The sequence below is a fragment of the Xylocopa sonorina genome, unplaced genomic scaffold, assembly GCF_050948175.1.
Source record: "Xylocopa sonorina isolate GNS202 unplaced genomic scaffold, iyXylSono1_principal scaffold0014, whole genome shotgun sequence".
Classification (NCBI taxonomy): Eukaryota; Metazoa; Arthropoda; class Insecta; order Hymenoptera; family Apidae; genus Xylocopa; species Xylocopa sonorina.
The window spans coordinates 3,669,433-3,693,309 of record NW_027490090.1 but is presented as its reverse complement, the minus strand read 5'-3'; the positions used below and the strand labels follow the sequence as shown (position 1 = coordinate 3,693,309).

Here is a 23,877-nt window from a genome sequence, read left to right as displayed (position 1 = left end):
GAGAGAAAGAGAATTTCAAGAAAGAGAGTTTTGAGAAAGAGAGAGTTATGAGAGAGAGAGATAGAGAGAGAGAGAGAGATGAATTTCAAAAGAGAGTGTTATGAGAGAAAGAGAGAGACTGAGAGAGAGAGACTTTTGGAAGAGAGAGAGAGTTATGAGACAGAGAGAGCTATAAGAGAGAGAGAGAGAGAGAGTTATGAGACAGAGAGAGCTATAAGAGAGAGAGAGAGAGAGAGAGAGTTATGAGACAGAGAGAGCTATAAGAGAGAGAGAAAGAGAGAGAGAGAGTTATGAAAGAGAGAGAGAGAGAATTTTGAAAGAGAATTATGAGAGAGAGTTATGAGAGAGAGAAAGAGAGAGAATTTTGGTAGAGTTATGAGAGAGAAAGAGAGAGTGTTATAAGAGAAAAAGAGAATATCGAGAGAGTTACGAGAGAGAGAGAGAGAGCTATAAGAGAGAGAAAGAATTTTGAGAGAAAGAGAGAGTTACGAGAGAGAAAAGAGAGAGAGGAGAAAGAGAGAGGTGAGAGAGTTATAAGAGAGATAGAGAGAGAGAGTTATGAGAGAGAGAGAGAGAGAGTTATGAGAGAGAGAGAGAGAAAATTTTAAGAGAGAGTTTTGAGAGAGGGAGAATTTTAAGAGAGAGAGAATTTTGAGAGAGTGTTATGAGAGATAGAATTTGGGAGAGAGTTATGAGAGGGAGATAGAGAGAATTTGGGAGAGAGTTATGAGAGAGAGAGAGAGAAAATTTTGAGAGAGTGTTATGGGAGAGAGAGAATTTTGAGAGAGAGTTATGAGAGAGAGATAGAGAGAATTTGGGAGAGAGTTATGAGAGAGAGAGAGAGAGAGAGAAAGTTTTAAGAGAGAGTTATGAGAGAGGGAGAATTTTAAGGGAGAGAGAATTTTGAGAGTGTTATGAGAGAGAGTTATGAGAGAGAGAGAATTTTGAGAGAGAGTTATACGAGAAGGAGAGAATTTTGAGAGAGAGTTGAAAGATAAGAAGTAGAAACTAGAAAAATTGGAAAGTTATATATAGAAACTAGAAAGCTGGAAGAAAGCTGGAGAGAGCGTGAGAGAGAGAGAGAGAGAGAGAGAGAGAGAGAGAGAGAGAGAGAGAGAGAGAAGAATAAAAAAAAAGAAAAAAAGAGACGATTAGGATCGATCGTGGAACGACATGGAAAATGGTGTGGCAGTAGCCGCGAGAAGCAGGCTAGATTGACGGGTACATTAAAAGCTTGACAGCGCGAGGAACACCGGAAACGGGGACGTTAAGCGACGTGTCTTCGACGTATCGCGTTCTCCACCTGTTTCTCTTACGAGTTATTTGTAAGAGGCTGTCGTGCCTCGACAGCTTCACCTGTTTTTGTTTTTCTTTTTCCTCTTGTTGTTACATTTTTGTTCGTTTGCTATTTTCGTCGATTACTTTTGGTTATTAGTGGTTATTATCGATTATTTTGGTTATTACTGGTTATTATCATTCGATTTGGTTATTATCATTATTATGGTTGTTATTGGTTATTATTGACTATTTTGGTTATTATTGGTTATCATCGATTATTTTGGTTATTATTGACTATCATTGATTATTTTGGTTATTATTTTCAGTCATTATTGTTGTTATATTTTTGTTCGCCATCTTGGTCGATTATTTTGGTTATTATTGGTTATTGGAGAAAGAATTGCGGATAGGAAATAGAAAATTGAAAAGTTAAAGATGGAAATGAAAAAATTTCTAAAATTTCTAAAGTTAGAAATTGAAGGTAGAAAATTGGAAAGTTAGAAATAGAAGTTAGAAAGTTGGAAATTTTGAAATGGAAATTAGTAAATTGGAAGTGAAAATTGGAAATAGAAATTAGAAAGAAGCTAGAAAAAGAATTGAAAATAGAAATTAGGAAATTAGAAATAGAAATTAAAAAGCTAAAAAAAAAACAAGAAACAGAAATAAGAAAACTAAAAAAAAAAAACAAACACACAACAATAAAACTCCCAATTAAATCTAAAAATTACCAACAACCAAACTCAACAAAACCTTCATTTCCCCTAAAAAAAACAAAAAAAACTTTACAAAAACCCACAATCACACTCATCGTCCGAAAATCCCCCAAACTCATCTCCAAATTACTTAAACCACCCCTAACATCCATCTTTAATCCACACAAAACCCAAGTCCAACTCCATCTCTCGCCCAATAAACAAAATCAGCCATTCGAAATCAAAGACGATCCTTTTGCAGTCCTTTCAAAATCGTTCATCAACAGCCAATCGATGTCCACGTTCGCAGAATTTGCCAATCATCCGCGATCATCCTTCGCTAACCGCCATTGGGGCATATTACTTCCGCCACTGACGCAGCAGTGGTAGACAAAAGCAGAGAAAAAAAAGGATTGCTCGAAGAAAAGAGGCGGAAGACTTGGTCGAGGATGAAGAAAGGAGCATCTCGCAAGAATCTTTCCCTACTTCGCGAACAATTTCTTTCAAACGCTGGTGGTGCGCGCATTTATCTCGAAACTCTCGAAGTCCGCGCATTGTTCGTCGTGGAAACTATTATAGTCACTTCCTGGGAGGCTCTCCGCGTGCTCGTGGCTCGTCATTCGCTGGATGATGGAAAATTACGTCGTCGAGGGAGTCATGAGACGAAAAAGCGCGAGAATCGTCGCGAGAACGCGGAAAAACGCGGCTGAGGACGAGAGAAAAGGCGGGGGAAGTGTCGCAGACGCTGGAGAACGGAAGTGAGTGCGCGAGAATGGACTTCTTGATTCGTCGGAAGGGGCTATCGACGTTTTAACGCGGCTGAAATCCATTTACGGTTTTATGGACGATCGTCGAGTGTTGCGCGAATTTTTATAATATTCGTAAGCGTGGATTGTAAACGTTTCGCGAGTGGAGCAGCTGGCTGGGACGAGATTCAATGGACGCGACGGATATCCGTAATTATCCGTGACATCCTTGTAGTATCGTTGCGATTGAGTTGATGGATATTGTGTTTGAAGGGTATTTGAACGAGGAATGTTAATATTTGTAAGATATTTTGAGGAATATAGTAATTACTTTGATGAATGTTAAGTGGTTGATGGTAAAGATTGCGCTTTGAGTGGACGCGCAGGATGGCCAGGATAATCTTTGTCATCCTTTCGATATTATTGTAATATTATTGAAATATACAATGTTAAAATACTATTTAAACAAGTAATATTAATATTTATAGTTTACTTTACGAAATAAAGTATTTAATTGGACAAATGTTGGACACCAATTTAAAAGAGTAACAGTTGAACTTTCTGTGCTTTCAGTAGACATTTCTGATATCTAGAATAATCCTTGTCATCTTTGCGATATTACTGTAATATTATTGAAATATACAATGTTAAAATACTATTTAAACATTTAATATTAATATTTACAAGTTATGTTCTGGAATATAGTAGTTATTTGGATAAATATTGGAGAGTAATTTAAGTGGTTAATGGTAAAGGCTGTGCTTTGAGGGTACGCTTAGGATATCCAAGATAATCTTTACCATCTTTGCGATATTATTGCAATATTATTGATATATATAGTGCTAGAACACTATTTCAACAAATAATATTAATATTTATAGTTTATACTAAGAAATAAAGTAATTACTTGCATAAATGTTGGAGACCAATTTAAAGGGTTAACAGTAGAATTTTGTGTGCTTTCAGTGGACACTTCTAATATCTAAAATAATCCTTGTCATCTTTACGCTATTACTGTAATATTATTGAAATATACAGTGTTAAAATAGTATTTAAACAAGTAATATTAATATTTACAAGTTATGTTGGGGAATATAGTAATTATTTGGATGAATGTTGGAGTCTAATTTAAGTGGTTAATGGTAAAGGCTGAGCTTTGAGGAGACGCGTAGAATATCCAGGCTAATTTTTGTCATCTTTGCAATATTACTGTAATATTATTGATATATACAATGTTAGAATACTATTGCAACAATTAATATTAATATGTATATATTATATCTCAAGAAATAAAATATTTATTTGTGAAAGCAGTGAAGACTAATTTCAATAGCAAGGAAATTGTTAATGGCAGAGTTCTCTGCGCGTCCACTTTTCAGTGGACACTTCTGATATCCAGGATAATCCTTGTCATCTTTACGATATTGTTGCAATATTGTTGATACATATAATGTTGGAACACTATTGTAACAAATAATATTAATATTTATAGTTAATCTTGTGATATAAACATTGAAGACTAATTTAAAGGATTAATAGTAGAATTCTCTGTGCTTTTAGTGGACTCTTTTGATATCTAAAATAATCCTTGTCATCTTTACAATATTGTTGCAATATTGTTGATATATATAATGTTGGAACACTATTGTAACAAATAATATTAATATTTATAGTTAATCTTGTGATATAAACATTGAAGACTAATTTAAAGGATTAATAGTAGAATTCTCTGTGCTTTTAGTGGACTCTTTTGATATCTAAAATAATCCTTGTCATCTTTACAATATTGTTGCAATATTATTAATATATTTAAAGCTAGAACACTATTCTAACAAATAATATTAATATTTACAGTCTACCTTACGAAATAAACTCTGATTCTCAATTTAATGCATTCACAAAAGCAGTAGCTGCGAGACAAATTTCTTCTAAAGCTCAACTCAAATAATTGTCAATTACCAGAAAGTGAATAGTTTAAGTTGTCTGATCGTTTACGTAGTTATCTTCGATGTTCTATAAAAAAAATAAGAGGAGATAGAATTAACGAACGATATCTGTCGAGAGGAATTTTTGCTCGCGATTAACGCAACAGCTGGGCGGCTGGTGCTTCTGTCTGCGAGGCAACGGCTCGAAGATGCCTGGACGGTAAATGACGTGACGATATAAAGCCAACAATTCCGCGGGAAACGTCTGACGGACAATGGCAGGGTATATACGTCTGATGAAGGGGACAGCTGCTGCGTGGACAAGCAATTATCTCCGTCAGTAAAAGGGGAGGTGCGTGAACGAGATCCTCCACGGTTCTCCACAAGACCCGCATGTCATCCTTTTTCACTCAGAGATTCATCTATTCATCCCCCCACCAGCCGTCCACGTTCGTCGTTCGACTTTTACTGACGTCTCGTGGGCTTCGACTCTTGTTGTGCGAATCAAAAAGCACGATTTTTATCGTTTTTTTATTTAACATATCCAAACGAAATCTGCTTTCTGTACCAAAATAACGTTCCACACCGTCTATTGTCTTCGACAGAGGCACGAATGGCCGTTCAGCAACCGCGCAGCTCGTTCGAAATTTCCTCTCGCTCGAGACATTTCTAAGACGAAGCTAGAAACGCCTCGTGGCGGCGCAGATAACCACCAACGGATAGTTGCACGCCATTGCTGACAGTTTCCGTGGACGTAAAAAGAGGCCATAACAACTGAAAGTGAGAGAGAGCCAGCCAGAAATGGTGGGACAAAGCGCGAGAACATATTTCGCGCCGGCTGATGCATTATCCGTGAGATGTCTGCAACAGATAGTGTCGTGGGAAAACGTCGATAGCCCTTTCCGCGAATCAAGTCCTATTCTCGCGCCTCCACTTCCGTTCGCCAACCGTCGAAGCGCGCGTTTCTTCTTCCGCCTTCTCGTGCCTTTCGCAAATGTGTGTGTGTCTCTCTCTCTCTCAGTTCTAAATGAAAGTCTCCCTTTTTTTAAGCGAATTTAGGTGAGTTTTTTCAGGTAAATATTTTTTAATTTAGAAACTGTTCTATTAACCACTTCGTTGCTATTTGAATTACTCTTCGACATTTTCACGAATAGTTACTTTATTCCGCGAAATAAACCATAAATATTAATATTATTTGTTACAACAGTATTCTAACATTCTATCAATTAACATTGCTACAACAATATCGTAAGGATGACAAGGATTATTTTAGATATCAGAAGTGTCCGCTCAAAGGCCAAAAAATTCTGCTACTAATCCTTCAAATTGGTGTCTCCAATATTTATATAAATAAATACTTTATTCTGCAAAATAAACTATAAATATTAATGTTATTTGTTACAATAGTGTTCTGGCTTTATATGTATCAACAATATTGCAACAATATCGTAAAGATGACAAGGATTATTTTAGATATCAAAAGAGTCCACTAAAAGCACAGAAAATTCTACTATTAATCCTTTAAATTAGTCTTCAATGTTTATATCACAAGATTAACTATAAATATTAATATTATTTGTTACAATAGTAGTTTAACATTATACATATCAATATTATTACAATAAAATCGTAAAGATGACAAGGATTATCCTGGATATCAGAAGTGTCCACTGAAAGTGCAGAAAACTCTGCCATTAACAATATCCCTGCTATTGAAATTAGTCTTCACTGCTCTTATAAATAATTACTTTATTTATTAAGATAAACTATAAATATAGATGTTATTTGTTACAATAGTGTTCTAACATTATTTATATCGATATTGTTGCATTAATATCGTAAAGATGACAAGGATTATCCTGGATATCAGAAGTGTCCACTAAAAGCACAGAAAATTCATTCTACAACTGTACAAATCCAATTGTCTCCAATTCGAACTTCTCTTCGTTTCTGCGATCCATAAAATTAAACACGAAACACGGGGATGCGTTCGAAACGAGGCGACGTAAGTCGAAAGCGCACGAGCGTTCGAAATTTAAACGTAACTCGATGCGCGAGAAAGACGGGATCGAGTTTTACACGCGTTAACGCGAAACGCGCGACACTCGAGCGGAGCACAAAGTTTTTTTCAATATTTGCCATCGCGAAATTTAGTAAAATCCGTCGGTAATGTCGAGCCGTGGACGTTTTAAAATAATCCAGAATCATTTTCAAGTGGAGCGGATACATATAACGACGGTTTTTACCAGCGTTTAAACGTTTCGAACACCGAACGCGACCTTTGTCGATAATATGAGCGTACGTTTTTACATTTCGATGAAATGCAGACCGGAAATAACCGTTTAAAATACACGTTTCGCGTATTTCGAACGTGGAACTGCGACGGTATCGATAAAACTGCTACATAATTAATATCCTTATTCGCGTAGTTCGTGTACTTTGCTTACACGCGCGATCGCGTATGATCCACAAAAGGGATCCACAAATATTCCGTTTTTAACGCGGCTGAAAGTCGACGCCAATCGCAATCCATCTTCGTTTTTACGCATATCGTTTGGACATTGGAATTTCTACTTTATTCCCTCCCGTGTAAATGGTACGTTTTATAAATGGAGAAAGGGGAACGAAATTTCTGCTTTCAGTGGGTGCTTCTGATATCCAGAATAATCATTGTCATCTTTACAATATTGTTACAATATTATTAATATATATAATGTTAGAACACTATTGTAACAAATAATATTAATATTTACAGTGTATCTTAAGAAATAAAGTAATTATTTGTATAAACATTGAAGACTAATTTAAATGGTTAATGGTAGGATTTTCTGCGCTTTCAATGGTCACTTTTGATATCCAGGATTATCCTTGGCATCTTTACGATATTAATGCAACAATATCGATATAAATAATGCTAGAACACTATTGTAATACATAATATTAATATTTCTAGTTTATCTTAATAAATAAGGTGGTTATTTATAAAAGCAGTGAAGACTAATTTCAATAGCAAGGAAATTGTTAATGGCAGAATTCTCTGCGCGTCCACTCTTCAGTGGACACTTCTGATATCCAGGATAATCCTTGTCATCTTTACGATATTATTGAAATATTATTGATATATATAAAGCTAGAACACTATTGTAACAAATAACATTAATATTTACAGTGTATCTTAAGAAATAAAGTAATTATTTGTATAAACATTGAAGACTAATTTAAATGGTTAATGGTAGGATTTTCTGCGCTTTCAGTGGTCACTTTTGATATCCAGGAAAATCCTTGTCATCTTTACGATATTAATGCAACAATATCGATATAAATAATGCTAGAACACTATTGTAATACATAATATTAATATTTCTAGTTTATCTTAATAAATAAGGTGATCATTTATAAAAGCAGTGAAGACTAATTTCAGTAGCAAGGAAATTGTTAATGGCAGAATTCTCTGCGCGTCCACTCTTCAGTGGACACTTCTGATATCCAGGATAATCCTTGTCATCTTTACGACTTTATTGTAATAATATTGATATGTATAATGTTAGACTACCATTGTAACAAATAATATTAATATTTATAGTTAATCTTGTGATATAAACATTGAAGACTAATTTAAAGGATTAATAGTAGAATTCTCTGTGCTTTTAGTGGACTCTTTTGATATCTAAAATAATCCTTGTCATCTTTACGATATTGTTGCAATATTATTAATATATTTAAAGCTAGAACACTATTCTAACAAATAATATTAATATTTATAGATTATCTGAAGAAACAAAGTATTTATTTGCATAAACATTGAAGACCAATTTAAATGGTTAATAGTAGAATTTTATTAATTTACTAAATATATATTTTCATTACATTGATATTAATATATTAATAAATATTTAATATTAATGTATCTGAAAAATATTTTAAAAATCTCGCGTCCGTTTACTCCTGAAAATGACTTGTCGCTTACTTGTTCGCGCGCCAGTTGTTTAAAAAACTGAAACAACATGTTACAAAACGGCTGCGCAAAGCTCGACGGTCGAAACGATCGTTCTCCAACCGGAAGTGGCTCCATCGATGGGGAATAAATTTTCTAGCTGTTAACATCCACCGTCGTGCGCCGTGCGCGCGCGACAAAACACAGGATTTCGCTGGCATCGAGTTTTCGCGCTGTTGTTTTTAGTTTTACAGCAAATTGAACGGAATAACACCGATCATTTTTCAACGATAGCTTTTCGGAAAATATTCATCCACGTACGCTCGAGAAATGTGCCGCGATTTTATTTAAATTTCGCTCGCACGCTCTGTTATCGATTCATGACGCTGAGACTGAAATTTGCTGCGCTTTGTTTGCAGTTGAAATTCGCGTTTTGCGAATAACCTGATATTAGTCGTATCGATAACGTTAGGATGATGTTGTTAGGATGCCAGGCATTATTCTGGACATCAAAAGTGTCCACTGAAAGCGCAGAAAATTCTACCATTAACCCTCTAAATTGGTCCACAACATTTATGCAAATAATTAGTTTATTCCGTAAAATGAACTGTAAATATTAATATTATTTGTTACAATAGTGTTCCAACATTATATATATCAACAATATTTCAATAATATCGTAGAGATGATAAGGATTATTTTAGATGTCAGAAGTGTTCACTCGAAGTCCAAAAAATACTACTACTATTCGTTCAAATTGTTGTTCAATATTTATGTAAATAAATACTTTATTTTGCAAAATAAACTCTAAATATTAATATTACTTGTTACAATGGTAGTCTAACATTATACATATCAATATTATTACAATTAAATCGTAAAGATGACAAGGATTATCCTGGATATCAGAAGTGTCCACTGAAGAGTGGACGCGCAGAGAACTCTGCCATTAACAATTTCCTTGCTATTGAAATTAGTCTTCACTGCTTTTATAAATAATTACTTTATTTTTAAGATAAACTAGAAATATTAATATTATGTATTACAATAGTGTTCTAACATTATTTATATCGACATTGTTGCATTAATATCGTAAAGATGCCAAGGATAATTCTGGATATCAAAAGTGACCATTGAAAGCGCAGAAAATCCTACCATTAACAGATATCATCATATATACCATCAAGTCATTTTCAGGGGCGAATAAAGGGGTGAACGAACCAAACGGGTGCATAGAGCTTCTAGATTTTTAAAATATTTTTTAGATACATTAATATTAAATATTTATTAATATCAAAACCCATTAATATCTGTTAAAATCAGCTGAGATCGGTAACGATCGGTAAGAAATCGATCAAAATCTATTACAATCTATCAAAACCTACTCAAATCTGTTAAAATCAGCTGAGATCGGTAAAGATCGGTAACGATCGGTAAGAAATCGATCAAAATCTGTTATAATCTATCAAAACCCATTCATATCTGTTAAAATCAGCTGAGATCGGTAAAGATCGGTAACGATCGGTAAGAAATCGATCAAAATCTATTACAATCTATCAAAACCTACTAAAACCTGTTAAAATCAGTTGAGATCGGTAAGAAATCGATCAAAATCTGTTATAATCTACCAAAACCTACTAAAACCTGTTAAAATCAGTCGAGATCGGTAAGAAATCGATCAAAATCTGTTACAATTTACCAAAACCCATTCATATCTGTTAAAATCAGCTGAGATCGGTAAAGATCGGTAACGATCGGTAAGAAATCGATCAAAATCTATTACAATCTATCAAAACCTACTAAAACCTGTTAAAATCAGTTGAGATCGGTAAGAAATCGATCAAAATCTGTTATAATCTACCAAAACCTACTAAAACCTGTTAAAATCAGTCGAGATCGGTAAGAAATCGATCAAAATCTGTTACAATTTACCAAAACCCATTCATATCTGTTAAAATCAGCTGAGATCGGTAAAGATCGGTAACGATCGCTAAGAAATCGATCAAAATCTATTACAATCTATCAAAACCTACTAAAATCTGTTAAAATCAGCTGAGATCGGTAAAGATCGGTAACGATCGGTAAGAAATCGATCAAAATCTGTTACAATCTACCAAAACCCATTAATATCTGTTAAAATCAGCTGAGATCGGTAAAGATCGGTAACGATCGGTAAGAAATCGATCAAAATCTATTACAATCTATCAAAACCTACTAAAATCTGTTAAAATCAGCTGAGATCGGTAAAGATCGGTAACGATTTTTAAGTTAATACATATACATTCGATGTGCAGGTTAAGCACGCGATCGTTTCTCAAAATTTTCTGCTTTTTCTACGTCGATCCACGAAAACGATTTTCGCTCGTCAGCTGTCGTCGTAAACGTCGTCATAACCGTGACTTCCAAAAAAATGCGAATTTATTACGACATTTCTTCCAAAATCGCTTACGTCGCTTGAAGATAGAATTTCGATTGTTTTGCTTTTTGCATAAAAATAAAATCGCACGAAAAAAATCGCGCAAAAACAAAATCGCATAAAAAATGTTCGCGCAAAAACAAAATCGCATAAAAAATGACCGCACAAAAGTAGGTTTTACCGTATTATTTTTCTCGTGTGGTCCAGAAATGACCACAATTTGGGTCCTCAACTCGTCTTAATCCGCCACTGGTTACCCAGTTCGACGAACCAACCGAAACGTTCGCTGGTTCCACTGAAAGTTCCTCGTCTAAACTCTAAACAATCGCGTCTCGCGTCCACTCCGTCTGTGGACTTTAACTGTTGCGCGAGTTGCTGGGCTCGTTTTCTTCGACCGGCAAATCGCGAAGCCAAATAACGCGATAAGAGATATCTCGGTTGCCCCTCCTCCTCGGAGAGAGCAGCTCTGCCGGAATTCCGCGTTCACGTCGAGAAACGAACAATGCGTTTTATCTCTCCGCTATGGAAAAGCCGAGGAAAACGTCGCGAAAGTAATACTTGCTAGCCGTGCGCGTCGACGAAAAGTTGGAATCCACGATTTCTTTCGTCTCCTGACGCGTATCTTGCAATTTGCGCTCGCATTCTGATAAAAGAATAATTTAAATGCTTCTTTTAACAATTGTGAAGTTGGTCAAACTCCTCTCAATTGATATTATTTTTTCATTTTTAACATGTCTTCAGTACATTCGAATTTAAATAGCCAGCAAAGTACATTTTTTTATTTTATTATTGTGAAAAATATTACTGGTTCGATGAATCAGCTTCAGTGCAAAGAAAATAAGATCAGCTGATTATTTTCTCGAATACCAAATTCTTGAGAGTCTCAAATTTAAATACCCAACGAAGTAGATTTTTTAATTTCATTATTGTGAAAAATATTATTGCTTGAATGAATCGGTTTGAATGCAAAGAAGATAAGATCAGCTGATTTTCTAACATATCTCTTAAGTTCAAATTTAAATACCCAACGAGGAAAATTTTTTATTTTATTATTGTGAAAAAGAATATTGGTTAAATGATTAAGTTAAAATGCAAATAAATTGCAAAAGACATTGAGATCAGCTCATTATTTTCTCGAGTACCAAATTCTACAGAGTTTAAATTAAATTCAAATTTAAATACCCAGCAAAGTAAATTTTTTATTTTATTATTGTGAAAAAGAATATTGGTTAAATGATTAAGTTAAAATGCAAATAAATTGCAAAAGACATTGAGATCAGCTCATTATTTTCTCGAGTACCAAATTCTACAGAGTTTAAATTAAATTCAAATTTAAATACCCAGCAAAGTAAATTTTTTATTTCATTATTGTGAAAAAGAATATTAGTTGAACAATTAAATTTGAACGCAAATAAATTGCAAAAGAGATGAGATCAGCTGATTATTTTCTCGAGCACAAAATTCTAAAGACTTACAAAATACCCAACGAAGCAAATTTTTAATTAAAAAATTTTTTTTTTACGTCAAACTGTTACAGTTTCGAGCTTGAAAGTTGAAGCTACAAGTCTCGAGTTTCAATATTGAAGCCTTAAATTTCAAGCTTGAGAGTTGAAGCTTTAAATTTGAAATTTCAAGTTGAAAGCTTCAAATCTCAAGCTTGAAAGTTGAAGCTCCAAATCTCTCAAGTTTCAATATCGAAGCATCAAGTTTCAAACTTGAAAGTTGAAGCTTTAAGTTCGAAATTTCAAGTTTGAAGCTTCAAGCCTTCAAGCTTGAAAGTTGAAGCTCCAAATCTCTCAAGCTTGAATATTGGAGCCTCAAGTTTCAAGCTTGAGAGTTGAAGCATTAAGTTTGAAATTTCAAGTTTGAAGCTTCAAATCTCAAGCATAAAATTTCAAGCTTCAAATCACAAGCTTTAAAGTTGAAGCTTCATGTCTCAAGTTTCAATATCGAAGCCTCAAATTTCAAGCTTCTTTTTTTACTAATTAAAATACGTACGACGGTTATAACCGTCATTTGCGTATACAAGGATCTGACGGCTATAACCGTCATTTGCGTACAGAAGGAGTTGACGTCTATATCCGTCATTTGCGTAAACAAAGATCTGACGACTATAACCGTTATTTGTGTATTCAAGGATTTGACGTCTATAACCATCATTTGTTTACAAAAGGATCTGACGGCTATAACCGTCATTTGCGTCAGAGTGTTAAACGCGAAGAAAATAAGATCAGCTGACCATTTTCTCGAGAGTTTCGTAAATTTCACGGTCACGTACGTCGCGTAAAGCATATTTTTATCCAGTGGCGTCACGAAGAGCCAAGAATCAGCCACTTAGCCTCGAGTTCAGCGTTTGTTTCGCGCGGTTCTTATGGCGATCACCGCGTCGACAAGATCAACAGCCTCTTCGACTGAGACGCGACTACTCGGATGATTTATTCGCGATACTCCCTCGCGAGAGACGCGAGCCACAGATTTGGGACCCTTGCCAAGCCTCAGAGCTTCAGAAACGTGTTTATCAGGTGACTAAGACCATCGAATACCATCGAAACTTCCTACTTCTTCGTCTCTTTCTCTCGTTTCAATTAATTAATTAATTATTGAGTTGTTTGCAGAGAAATTTCTTTTTTTTTTTTTGAATAAATTTGTATGAAAATTAAATTTTATTTTTTTATTATATGGATTTTTATTATTTATGGATTTTATATATGGATTATTTTGATTCTACAGATTTTGTTATTTTTCTGGTAGTAGTGTAATTCGAAGCTTCAAACTTGAAATTTCTAACTTAATGCTTGAAGTTTCGAGCTTGAGATTTGAAATTTGAGATTCGAAGCTTCGAACTTGAAGGTTCAAAGCTGAAATTTCAACCTCCAAGCTTGAGATCCGAGGCTTTAAACTTAGAGCTTCAAACTTGAAATTTCAAACTTAAAGCTTGAACTCTAAAGCTTCAGAGTTGAGGCTTCAAACTTGAAATTTCAACATTCAAGCTTTGGTCTTGAAATTTCAACTTTCAAGCTTGAGATTCGAAGCTTTAAACACAAAGCATCAAACTTGAAATTTCAAACTTAAACTTTGAACTCTCAAGCTTGAGACTTGAAGCTCGAAACTTGAAATTTCAACCTTCAAGCTTGGGACTTGAGGCTTCAAACTTGAAGTATCAATTTTCAACCTTCAGACATGAAATTTCAACTTTCAAGCTTGAGACTCGAAGCTTTAAACACAAAGCATCAAACTTGAAATTTCAAACTTAAACTTTGAACTCTCAAGCTTGAGACTTGAAGCTCGAAACTTGAAATTTCAACCTTCAAGCTTGGGACTTGAGGCTTTAAACTTGAAGTATCAATTTTCAACCTTCAGACTTGAAATTTCAACTTTCAAGCTTGAGACTCGAAGCTTCAAACACAAAGCATCAAACTTGAAATTTCAAACTTAAACCTTGAACTCTCAAGCTTGAGACTTGAAGCTTGAAACTTGAAATTTCAAACTTAATTATTGCCAACCATTCTCGAACATAGACAGTCGATAGACTCGTTTAAAAATGCTTAGGAATAGTAAAAATAAATTAAACAATTTGTTAAGAATAATTGAGAATTAAAGTAGTAGAAGTAGATTTAAGTGGCGAATTAAATTCGTTTAAAAAGTGTTTAAGAATAATAAAAATTAATTAAACACAACGCAAACTTATACAACCCTGCGACAACATTAGGCAGTAATTAGAAAGTAATAATTAGGGAAGGTTCACTTACCAATCGTTGCCAGTTTTGGTCACATTCTGCCTCTTGCGTCCAGTCTGATGAGGTTTCGGTTCAGCCACCATATTGACATCTGCAAAATAAATAACAAATATATATTTAGTAAATTTATCGCAAGAAAATGAGTAAAATAAAATTAATTTGACTGTAGTGTTAAATACGGATAAACAATGCAAATGAAATTCATTTATTTCATGATCGCAAATCAGATTCAATTATCGCAAAATTTCTTTTGCAAATCAAATTCATTTACTGCAAATTTAAAGAAATCTTGACAAATTTCAAGCTTAGAATTCATAAATAAAATTAAATAATATATAATATATAATACAAATAGAAAAGCAAATTTCTTTCACAAATTTTATTCCCTCGTTAAGAAATCCTGCATAACAAAAAAAAAAAAAAAAAATTAAAAGCTTAGAATTCATAAACAAAAGAAAATTGAAACGAATTTGAAGAAATCTTAAAAAATTTAATAGAGCTTAGAATTCATAAATAAAATTAAATAACATAAATAGAACAGCAAATTTCTTTCACAAATTTCATTCCCTAATTAAAAAAATCCAGAATACACTAAAAAAAAAAAAATTAAAAGCTCAGAACACAAATAAACAAAAAAAAAAAAAAAAAAAAGGAGACCAAAAAGACCAATCAAACGCAATTTGCACGCAACTCAGATTTGGCTGTTACGTAACAGCCAGCAGGAATTAATAAAGCAGAGGCTGCTGCTGCAAACAGTTATTAATTTCATCGCGTTTAGCCGCGTTTTTGTGCCACGTTGTATAACGAACGGGTAGCAAAGTGATCAGAGATTGTTCAGCCGTTCTGTCAGCGAAATATCCGTCCTCTCTTTCGGTCTTAGCGCGACCAGAATGGCGGCTGCCAGCCATTATTCTCCTCGCGTTCTATTGCGGATGGCGTTTTAAGAGTTTGAGGGGGAGATTCTGAGAATTGCGCGATTGGATCGATTTGTATCGTCGTTGATCTTAATCTGGATTTTATTTCAGTTTATTTGCTCGAGTTACCTTTTTTGGCTTTTAAACTGTGGACTTGGTTATTGGTGTTCGAATTTTGAAAATTTGCTGGTTTGAATTTGTAATTAAAAGGTAGAAGATTATGAAGGTTTTGTAATTCAAATTTGGTTATTGCAAAAAGTATTATTGCTTTCGCAAATGAATTTCGTTTATAGAAAATTTAAAGAAATATTAAAAGTTTGAAGAAAATTAGACTTCATAAGTAAAAAGAAAAGGAGATGAAGGAACTTTTTATTTAAGTTTTGCAAACTTGATTCATTTATTGTAAATTTCTTTCACTGATTGGAAATTTTGAATAATCTAAAAAGTTTAAAACTTAATATTCATAAATAAAAGAAACATAAAATGAACGAACCTTTTATTTAGGTTTTGCAAATGAAATTCGTTTATTGCAAATTTAAAAGAATTTTGAGAAATTTCGAGGTTAGAATTTAGAGAAAAAGAAACTGAGCAAACTTTTATCTAAGTTTTGCAAATCAGGTTCAATTATTGCACATTTCTTTTGTAAATCAAATTCATTCATTTGCAATTTCTTTTGCAAAATTTCAAAGTTAGAATTCATAATTTACAAAAAATAAGATGAACGATGCTTTTATCTAAGTATTACTGCTTTTGCAAATCAAATTCGTTTACTTGCAAATTTCTTCTGAAAAATTTGGAAGCTAGAATTCATAATTGGCAAAAAAAGAACAGAAGATGAAGAAACTCTTTCACTTTTTAAAATATGTATTAGATATATTAAAAAAAAAAAAAAAAAAAATAGCTTCCTCTTCTCACTCGTCGTTCAATAAACTGATTTTGTTTTTTGTTTTTTCACTACTTGGTCTAAAAGAAAAAATAGCTGCTTCTTCTCACTCGTCATCAAACAAACCAATTTTCTACTTTGGCTAATTTGAAAAATATCTAACGATGAAAGAAAGCCGTAAAAATGTCCGTTTTCGAACAGACGAAACGTTATCGATAACTCTGTATTTTCTATTAAACGCGTCGACTAATATTAACTAATATTAATAGGGTCGTTTCTATTGATTCCGCGTCATTTGGTAACGAATATTCCGATTTAATATAGGTTCGCCTGTATCGCGTCTGTATTGTGTGCTGCTGGTAAACAACGGCATAAGTAAATAGAGGCTACTATAGAGATTAGTCTACGACCGCAGAGAAAACAGATAATGTTCAAACATTAATATTCCATCGATGAAATGTTGGCAAACGCAGAGATACAGATGTGATTTAGGGAACTTAATAAGTATATCTGATCTCTGTCGCTCATTTAAATGTGTATTAGCGTCAGAAATATCATTTTTCCCCTGAATTTATGACAATTTGGTCCCTTTAATATTGATTTAAAAAATTGTTTATTGTAGTAGCTTGAGATTTGAGGCTTCAAATTTGAAATTCCGAACTGGAAGATTTAAGCTTGAAGCTTGAGATTTGAGGCTTCAAATTTGAAATTTCAAACTGGAAGCTCTAAACTTGAAGTTTGAGATTTGAAGCTTCAACTTTCAAGCTTGAGAGACTTGAAGCTTTAGATTTGAAGCTTCAAACTTGAAATTTCAGACTCCAAGCTTGAGATTTGAAGGTTCAATCTTCAAGCTTGAGAGTTGAAGCTTTAAATTTTAAATTTCAAGCTGGGAGTTTCAACTATCAAGCTTGAGAATTGAAGCTTTAAACTTGAAACGTGAGATTTAAAATTTCAACTTTCATGCTTGAGAATTGAAGCTTTAAACTTGAAACCTGAAATTTCAAATTTCGAACTTAAAACATCAACTCTTAAGCTTGAGATTTGAAGCTTCAACTTTCAAGCTTGAGACTTGAAGGTTTCAAGATGAAACTTGAGATTCGAAGCTTCAAATTTGAAATTTCAAACTGGAAGCTCTAAACTTGAAGTTTGAGATTTGAAGCTTCAACTTTCAAGCTTGAGAGACTTGAAGCTTTAGATTTGAAGCTTCAAACTTGAAATTTCAGACTCCAAGCTTGAGATTTGAAGGTTCAATCTTCAAGCTTGAGAGTTGAAGCTTTAAATTTTAAATTTCAAGCTGGGAGTTTCAACTATCAAGCTTGAGAATTGAAGTTTTAAACTTGAAACGTGAGATTTAAAATTTCAACTTTCATGCTTGAGAAGTGAAGCTTTAAACTTGAAACCTGAAATTTGAAATTTCGAACTTAAAACATCAACTCTTAAGCTTGAGATTTGAAGCTTCAACTTTCAAGCTTGAGACTTGAAGGTTTCAAGATGAAACTTGAGATTCGAAGCTTCAAATTTGAAATTTCAAACTGGAAGCTCTAAACTTGAAGTTTGAGATTTGAAGCTTCAACTTTCAAGCTTGAGAGACTTGAAGCTTTAGATTTGAAGCTTCAAACTTGAAATTTCAGACTCCAAGCTTGAGATTTGAAGGTTCAATCTTCAAGCTTGAGAGTTGAAGCTTTAAATTTTAAATTTCAAACTGGAAGTTTCAACTATCAAGCTTGAGAATTGAAGCTTTAAACTTGAAACGTGAGATTTAAAATTTCAACTTTCATGCTTGAGAATTGAAGCTTTAAACTTGAAACCTGAAATTTCAAATTTCGAACTTAAAACATCAACTCTTAAGCTTGAGATTTGAAGCTTCAACTTTCAAGCTTGAGACTTGAAGGTTTCAAGATGAAACTTGAGATTCGAAGCTTCAAATTTGAAATTTCAAACTGGAAGCTCTAAACTTGAAGTTTGAGATTTGAAGCTTCAACTTTCAAGCTTGAGAGACTTGAAGCTTTAGATTTGAAGCTTCAAACTTGAAATTTCAGACTCCAAGCTTGAGATTTGAAGGTTCAATCTTCAAGCTTGAGAGTTGAAGCTTTAAATTTTAAATTTCAAACTGGGAGTTTCAACTATCAAGCTTGAGAATTGAAGCTTTAAACTTGAAACGTGAGATTTAAAATTTCAACTTTCATGCTTGAGAATTGAAGCTTTAAACTTGAAACCTGAAATTTGAAATTTCGAACTTAAAACATCAACTCTTAGGCTTGAGATTTGAAGCTTCAACTTTCAAGCTTGAGACTTGAAGGTTTCAAGATGAAACTTGAGATTCGAAGCTTCAAATTTGAAATTTCAAACTGGAAGCTCTAAACTTGAAGTTTGAGATTTGAAGCTTCAACTTTCAAGCTTGAGAGACTTGAAGCTTTAGATTTAAAGCTTCAAACTTGAAATTTCAGACTCCAAGCTTGAGATTTGAAGGTTCAATCTTCAAGCTTGAGAGTTGAAGCTTTAAATTTTAAATTTCAAACTGGAAGTTTCAACTATGAAGCTTGAGAATTGAAGCTTTAAACTTGAAACTTGACATTTAAAATTTCAACTTTCATGCTTGAGAATTGAAGCTTTAAACTTGAAACCTGAAATTTCAAATTTCGAACTTAAAACATCAACTCTTAAGCTTGAGATTTGAAGCTTCAACTTTCAAGCTTGAGACTTGAAGGTTTCAAGATGAAACTTGAGATTCGAAGCTTCAAATTTGAAATTTCAAACTGGAAGCTCTAAACTTGAAGTTTGAGATTTGAAGCTTCAACTTTCAAGCTTGAGAGACTTGAAGCTTTAGATTTGAAGCTTCAAACTTGAAATTTCAGACTCCAAGCTTGAGATTTGAAGGTTCAATCTTCAAGCTTGAGAGTTGAAGCTTTAAATTTTAAATTTCAAACTGGAAGTTTCAACTATCAAGCTTGAGAATTGAAGCTTTAAACTTGAAACGTGAGATTTAAAATTTCAACTTTCATGCTTGAGAATTGAAGCTTTAAACTTGAAACCTGAAATTTCAAATTTCGAACTTAAAACATCAACTCTTAAGCTTGAGATTTGAAGCTTCAACTTTCAAGCTTGAGACTTGAAGGTTTCAAGATGAAACTTGAGATTCGAAGCTTCAAATTTGAAATTTCAAACTGGAAGCTCTAAACTTGAAGTTTGAGATTTGAAGCTTCAACTTTCAAGCTTGAGAGACTTGAAGCTTTAGATTTAAAGCTTCAAACTTGAAATTTCAGACTCCAAGCTTGAGATTTGAAGGTTCAATCTTCAAGCTTGAGAGTTGAAGCTTTAAATTTTAAATTTCAAACTGGAAGTTTCAACTATGAAGCTTGAGAATTGAAGCTTTAAACTTGAAACTTGACATTTAAAATTTCAACTTTCATGCTTGAGAATTGAAGCTTTAAACTTGAAACCTGAAATTTCAAATTTCGAACTTAAAACATCAACTCTTAAGCTTGAGATTTGAAGCTTCAACTTTCAAGCTTGAGACTTGAAGGTTTCAAGATGAAACTTGAGATTCGAAGCATCAAATTTGAAATTATTAATATTCCATCGATGAAATGTTGGCAAACGTAGCGATACAGATGTGATTTAGGGAACTTAATAAGTATATCTGATCTCTGTCTCTCATTTAAATGTGTATTAGCGTCAGAAATCTGATTTTTCTGCTGAATTTATGATGCTGAAAATTTGTCCCTTTAATATTGATGTTTAGACGAAAATTATTTATTGTACTGGTTTGAGACTTGAAGCTTCAACTTTCAAGCTTGAAGCTTTAACTTTCAAGCTTGAAGCTTCAACTTTTAAGCTTGAGACTTGAAGCCTTAAATTTGAAGGTTGAGATTTAACGCTTCAACTTTCAAGCTTGAGACTTAAAGCTTTAAACTTGAAATTTCGAATTTAAAACTTCAACTCTTAAGCTTGAAACTTGAGGCTTTAATTTTCAAGCTTGAGACTTGAAGCTTTGGATTTGAAACTTAAAATTTCAATCTTGAGACTTGAAGCTTGAGATGTGAAGCATTGGATTTGAAATTTAGAATTTCAATCTTGAGGCTTGAAGCTATGGATTTGAAACTTCAAACATGAAATTTCAAAACGTGGGGTTTCAATTTTCAAGCTTAAGACTTGAAGCTTTCGAACTGAAACTTGAGATTTGAAGCTTTGTTACTCGAAGTTTTAGATTTGAAGCTCCAAACTTGAAATTTCAAAACTTTGAAGCGTCAACTTTCAAACATTAATATTTCATCGATGAAATGTTGCCAAACGCCGCGATACAGATGTGATTTAGGGAACTTAATAAGTATATCTGATCTCTGTCGCTCATTTAAATGTGTATTAGCGTCAGAAATCTGATTTTTCTGCTGAATTTATGACAATTTGGTCTCTTTAGTATTAATGGTTAGCTTGAGACTTGAAGCTTGCGATTTGATGCTTTAAATTTGAAATTTCGAATTTAGAACATCAATTCTTAGGCTTGAGATTTGAAGCTTCAACTTTCAAGCTTGAGACTTGAAGGTCTAAAATTTAAATTTCAAATTGGAAGCTTCAACTTCAAAGCTTGAAATTTGAAGCCTTAAATTTGAAGCTTCAACTTTCAAGCTTTATACTTAAAGCTTCAGATTTGAAGCTTGGGATTTGAAGTTTGGGATTTGAAGCTTGACATTTGAGGCCTCAACTTTCAAGCTTGAGATTTGAAACTTTAAACTTGAAGCTTGAGGTTTGAAGACTTAAATTTGAAATTTCAAACTTGAAGCTTCAACTTTCAAGCTTGAGAATTGAAGCCTTAAATTTGAAGATTGGGATGTAACGCTTCAACTGTCAAGCTTGAGACTTGAAGCTTTAAACTTTAAGCTTGAGGTTTGTAACTTCAACTTTCAAGCTTGAGAATTGAAGCTCTAAATTTGAATTTTCAAACTTGAAGCTTCAACTTTCAAGCTTGAGAATTGAAGCTCTAAATTTGAATTTTCAAACTTGAAGCTTCAACTTTCAAGCTTGAGAATTGAAGCTCTAAATTTGAAGTTTCAAACTTGAAGCTTCAACTTTCAAGCTTGAGAATTGAAGCTCTAAATTTGAATTTTCAAACTTGAAGCTTCAACTTTCAAGCTTGAAAATTGAAGCTTTAAATTTGAAAATTGAGATTTAATGCTTCACCTTTCAATCTTGAGACTTGAGGCTTTAAACTTTAAGATTGAGATTTGAAGCTTCAACTTTCATGCTTGAGAATTGAAGCGTTAAACTTGAAGCTTGAGATTTGAAGCTTTAAATTTGAAATTTCAAACTTGAAGCTTCAACTTTCAAGCTTCAGTCTAGAAACTTTCAAGTTGAAACATGAGTTTTGAAGCTTGGAATTCGAGGCTGAGTAGAGTTTATGTTGAAAATTTTCAATGAAAATGGGGGAAATTGTTCATTTATTGTTAGAAGAAAAAAGAGAAAAAGAGAGAGAATGTTAGTTTCTGACACTATTCAATAATTCAATTGTTCTTTTATCATTAAAAAAAAAAAGAAAAGAGAGAAAGAGAATGTTAATTTCTAACACTATTCAGTAACTTAATTGTTCTTTTATTATAAAAAAAAAAAAGAAAAGAGGAAGAGAATGTTAGTTTCTGGCACGATCGTCGATTTGAACGGAACTTAAGCGAGCATCCTCGAAACTAGAAATTGGCTACCGCTTAGCCGCGTTGAAACAGCCAGACAGCCGGATAATTCTTATCCTGGCGAGCCCAGCGGCTATCTATAACAGGCCAGCAGTGCTTAACTCCTGCGAATGTTTTACCAAACGAGCTGCCATAATCCTGGTTAAATATCCAGGCTGCTCGAACGCGAGGTTTCCGCTTCGCGTTGACTTTTCAGCCTGTGCAATCTGCGATATGCATAAAAATGCCATTCAACTCGCGCGACGTCCGCGTACGAGCCGCGAGTTTCATCGAATCAAATTAGATTTTCAGCTAAAGCGCCTTTACAGCTCTGGAACGCCTTTGTGGACATTCAAATGCCAGTCAGAGAAGAGAAATTATTTATTTATAATATCATTTTTTTAAAGTATCAAATAGAGGAAAGATTTGAATTCGAAGAAATCGATTATGGTTATTGCAGTGTGTGTTTTTTATTGTAATAGTTCTCGTCTTAGAGACATTCATTTTTCTAAATTATATATCTTTCAAGTTAGTTACGTGTAATTTGTTTAGATAGAATTTTTAAAGCTTTTTTTTTTAGTACTGTTATTTAAATTTAAATATTGATTGATTATTTTATTACACGTATTTTAGGTCTTAGAGACATTCATCATTATTCTGAGATATACAACAATCTTTTATTAAGTTATACACGCGTATGATGAGAATTTAGATGGAATTTTCCAAGAGCTTTTTTTACTAATAGTATAATTATTTATACATTTAAATATTGATTGATTATTATGTTTAGTGTGTATATTTTATTATATTTTGACAGTATGTATATATATGTAGTTATATAAGTGTTGAAATATCAGAAAAAACACGATTACAAATTGATCTCTGTTCAGAGAAGATTCGAACGTGGATCTACTGAGTGGCAGTCAACTGCTCTAACCATTGAGCTACTCTGTACATTAATATTACATATGTTATTTTCCCTATTTGTAGGCTTAATGTATGCAATTTTTTCGTTGTTATAAGGGTACTTTTTTCTTTTGTTTTTCATATATTTGAATGTTGGAAAAATCTTCATAACGAAATTAAAACATATTGTGTGTTATTCGTTTGTTAGTTCAATGAAGGATGAAGCTTTAAAATTGAAATTTCTAACCTGAAGCTTGAATTTTCAAGCTTGATACTCAAAGCTCTAAATTTGAAACTTGACATTTAAGCGTTCAAACTTTAAATCTAAAAAGCTTGAGAAACTTGAGGATTCAATATTCAAGCTTGAGTCTTTGAAGCTTCAACTTTCGAGATTGAGACTTGAAGCTTGAAACTTGAATCTTGAGATTAGAAGCTTCAAACTTGAAATTTTAAACTTGAAGCTTGAATATTCGAACTTGAGACCTGAAGCTTTAACTATGAAACTTGAGATTTGAAGCTTCAACTTTCAAGCTTGAGATTTGAAGCTTTAATACTTGAAACTCGAGATTTGAAGCTTCAAACTTGAAATTTCAAATTTAAAGCTACAAAGTTGCACGTAAGAATTGTGATGGCATTTCAAACTTTTTCTACGAATGCACTTCTTTTAATAATGATTAATTAACCTGATCAGTGTATTTATATAGATTTATATGTTGACAGTGTGTATGTTTATGTTTACTAATATAATAAGTGTTGAAATACCAGAAAAAACGATCAAGAATCAAT

General features: G+C 33.2%; 2 protein-coding genes across 3 annotated transcripts in view; both read right to left on the bottom strand.

Annotated features, from left to right (window-relative positions):
* LOC143431821 (protein masquerade-like) overlaps positions 1-23,877 on the bottom strand; it is a 358,901-nt gene that overhangs the window by 187,460 nt on the left and 147,564 nt on the right. The gene's annotated exons all lie outside the window — the stretch shown is intronic.
* LOC143431828 (uncharacterized) overlaps positions 1-23,877 on the bottom strand; it is a 243,034-nt gene that overhangs the window by 86,606 nt on the left and 132,551 nt on the right. For both annotated transcript variants that reach the window (XM_076908780.1, XM_076908781.1), the window contains exon 4: positions 14,741-14,819. In XM_076908780.1, the coding sequence (XP_076764895.1) occupies positions 14,741-14,819 (79 nt within the window). The remainder of the gene's footprint in view (positions 1-14,740; positions 14,820-23,877) is intronic.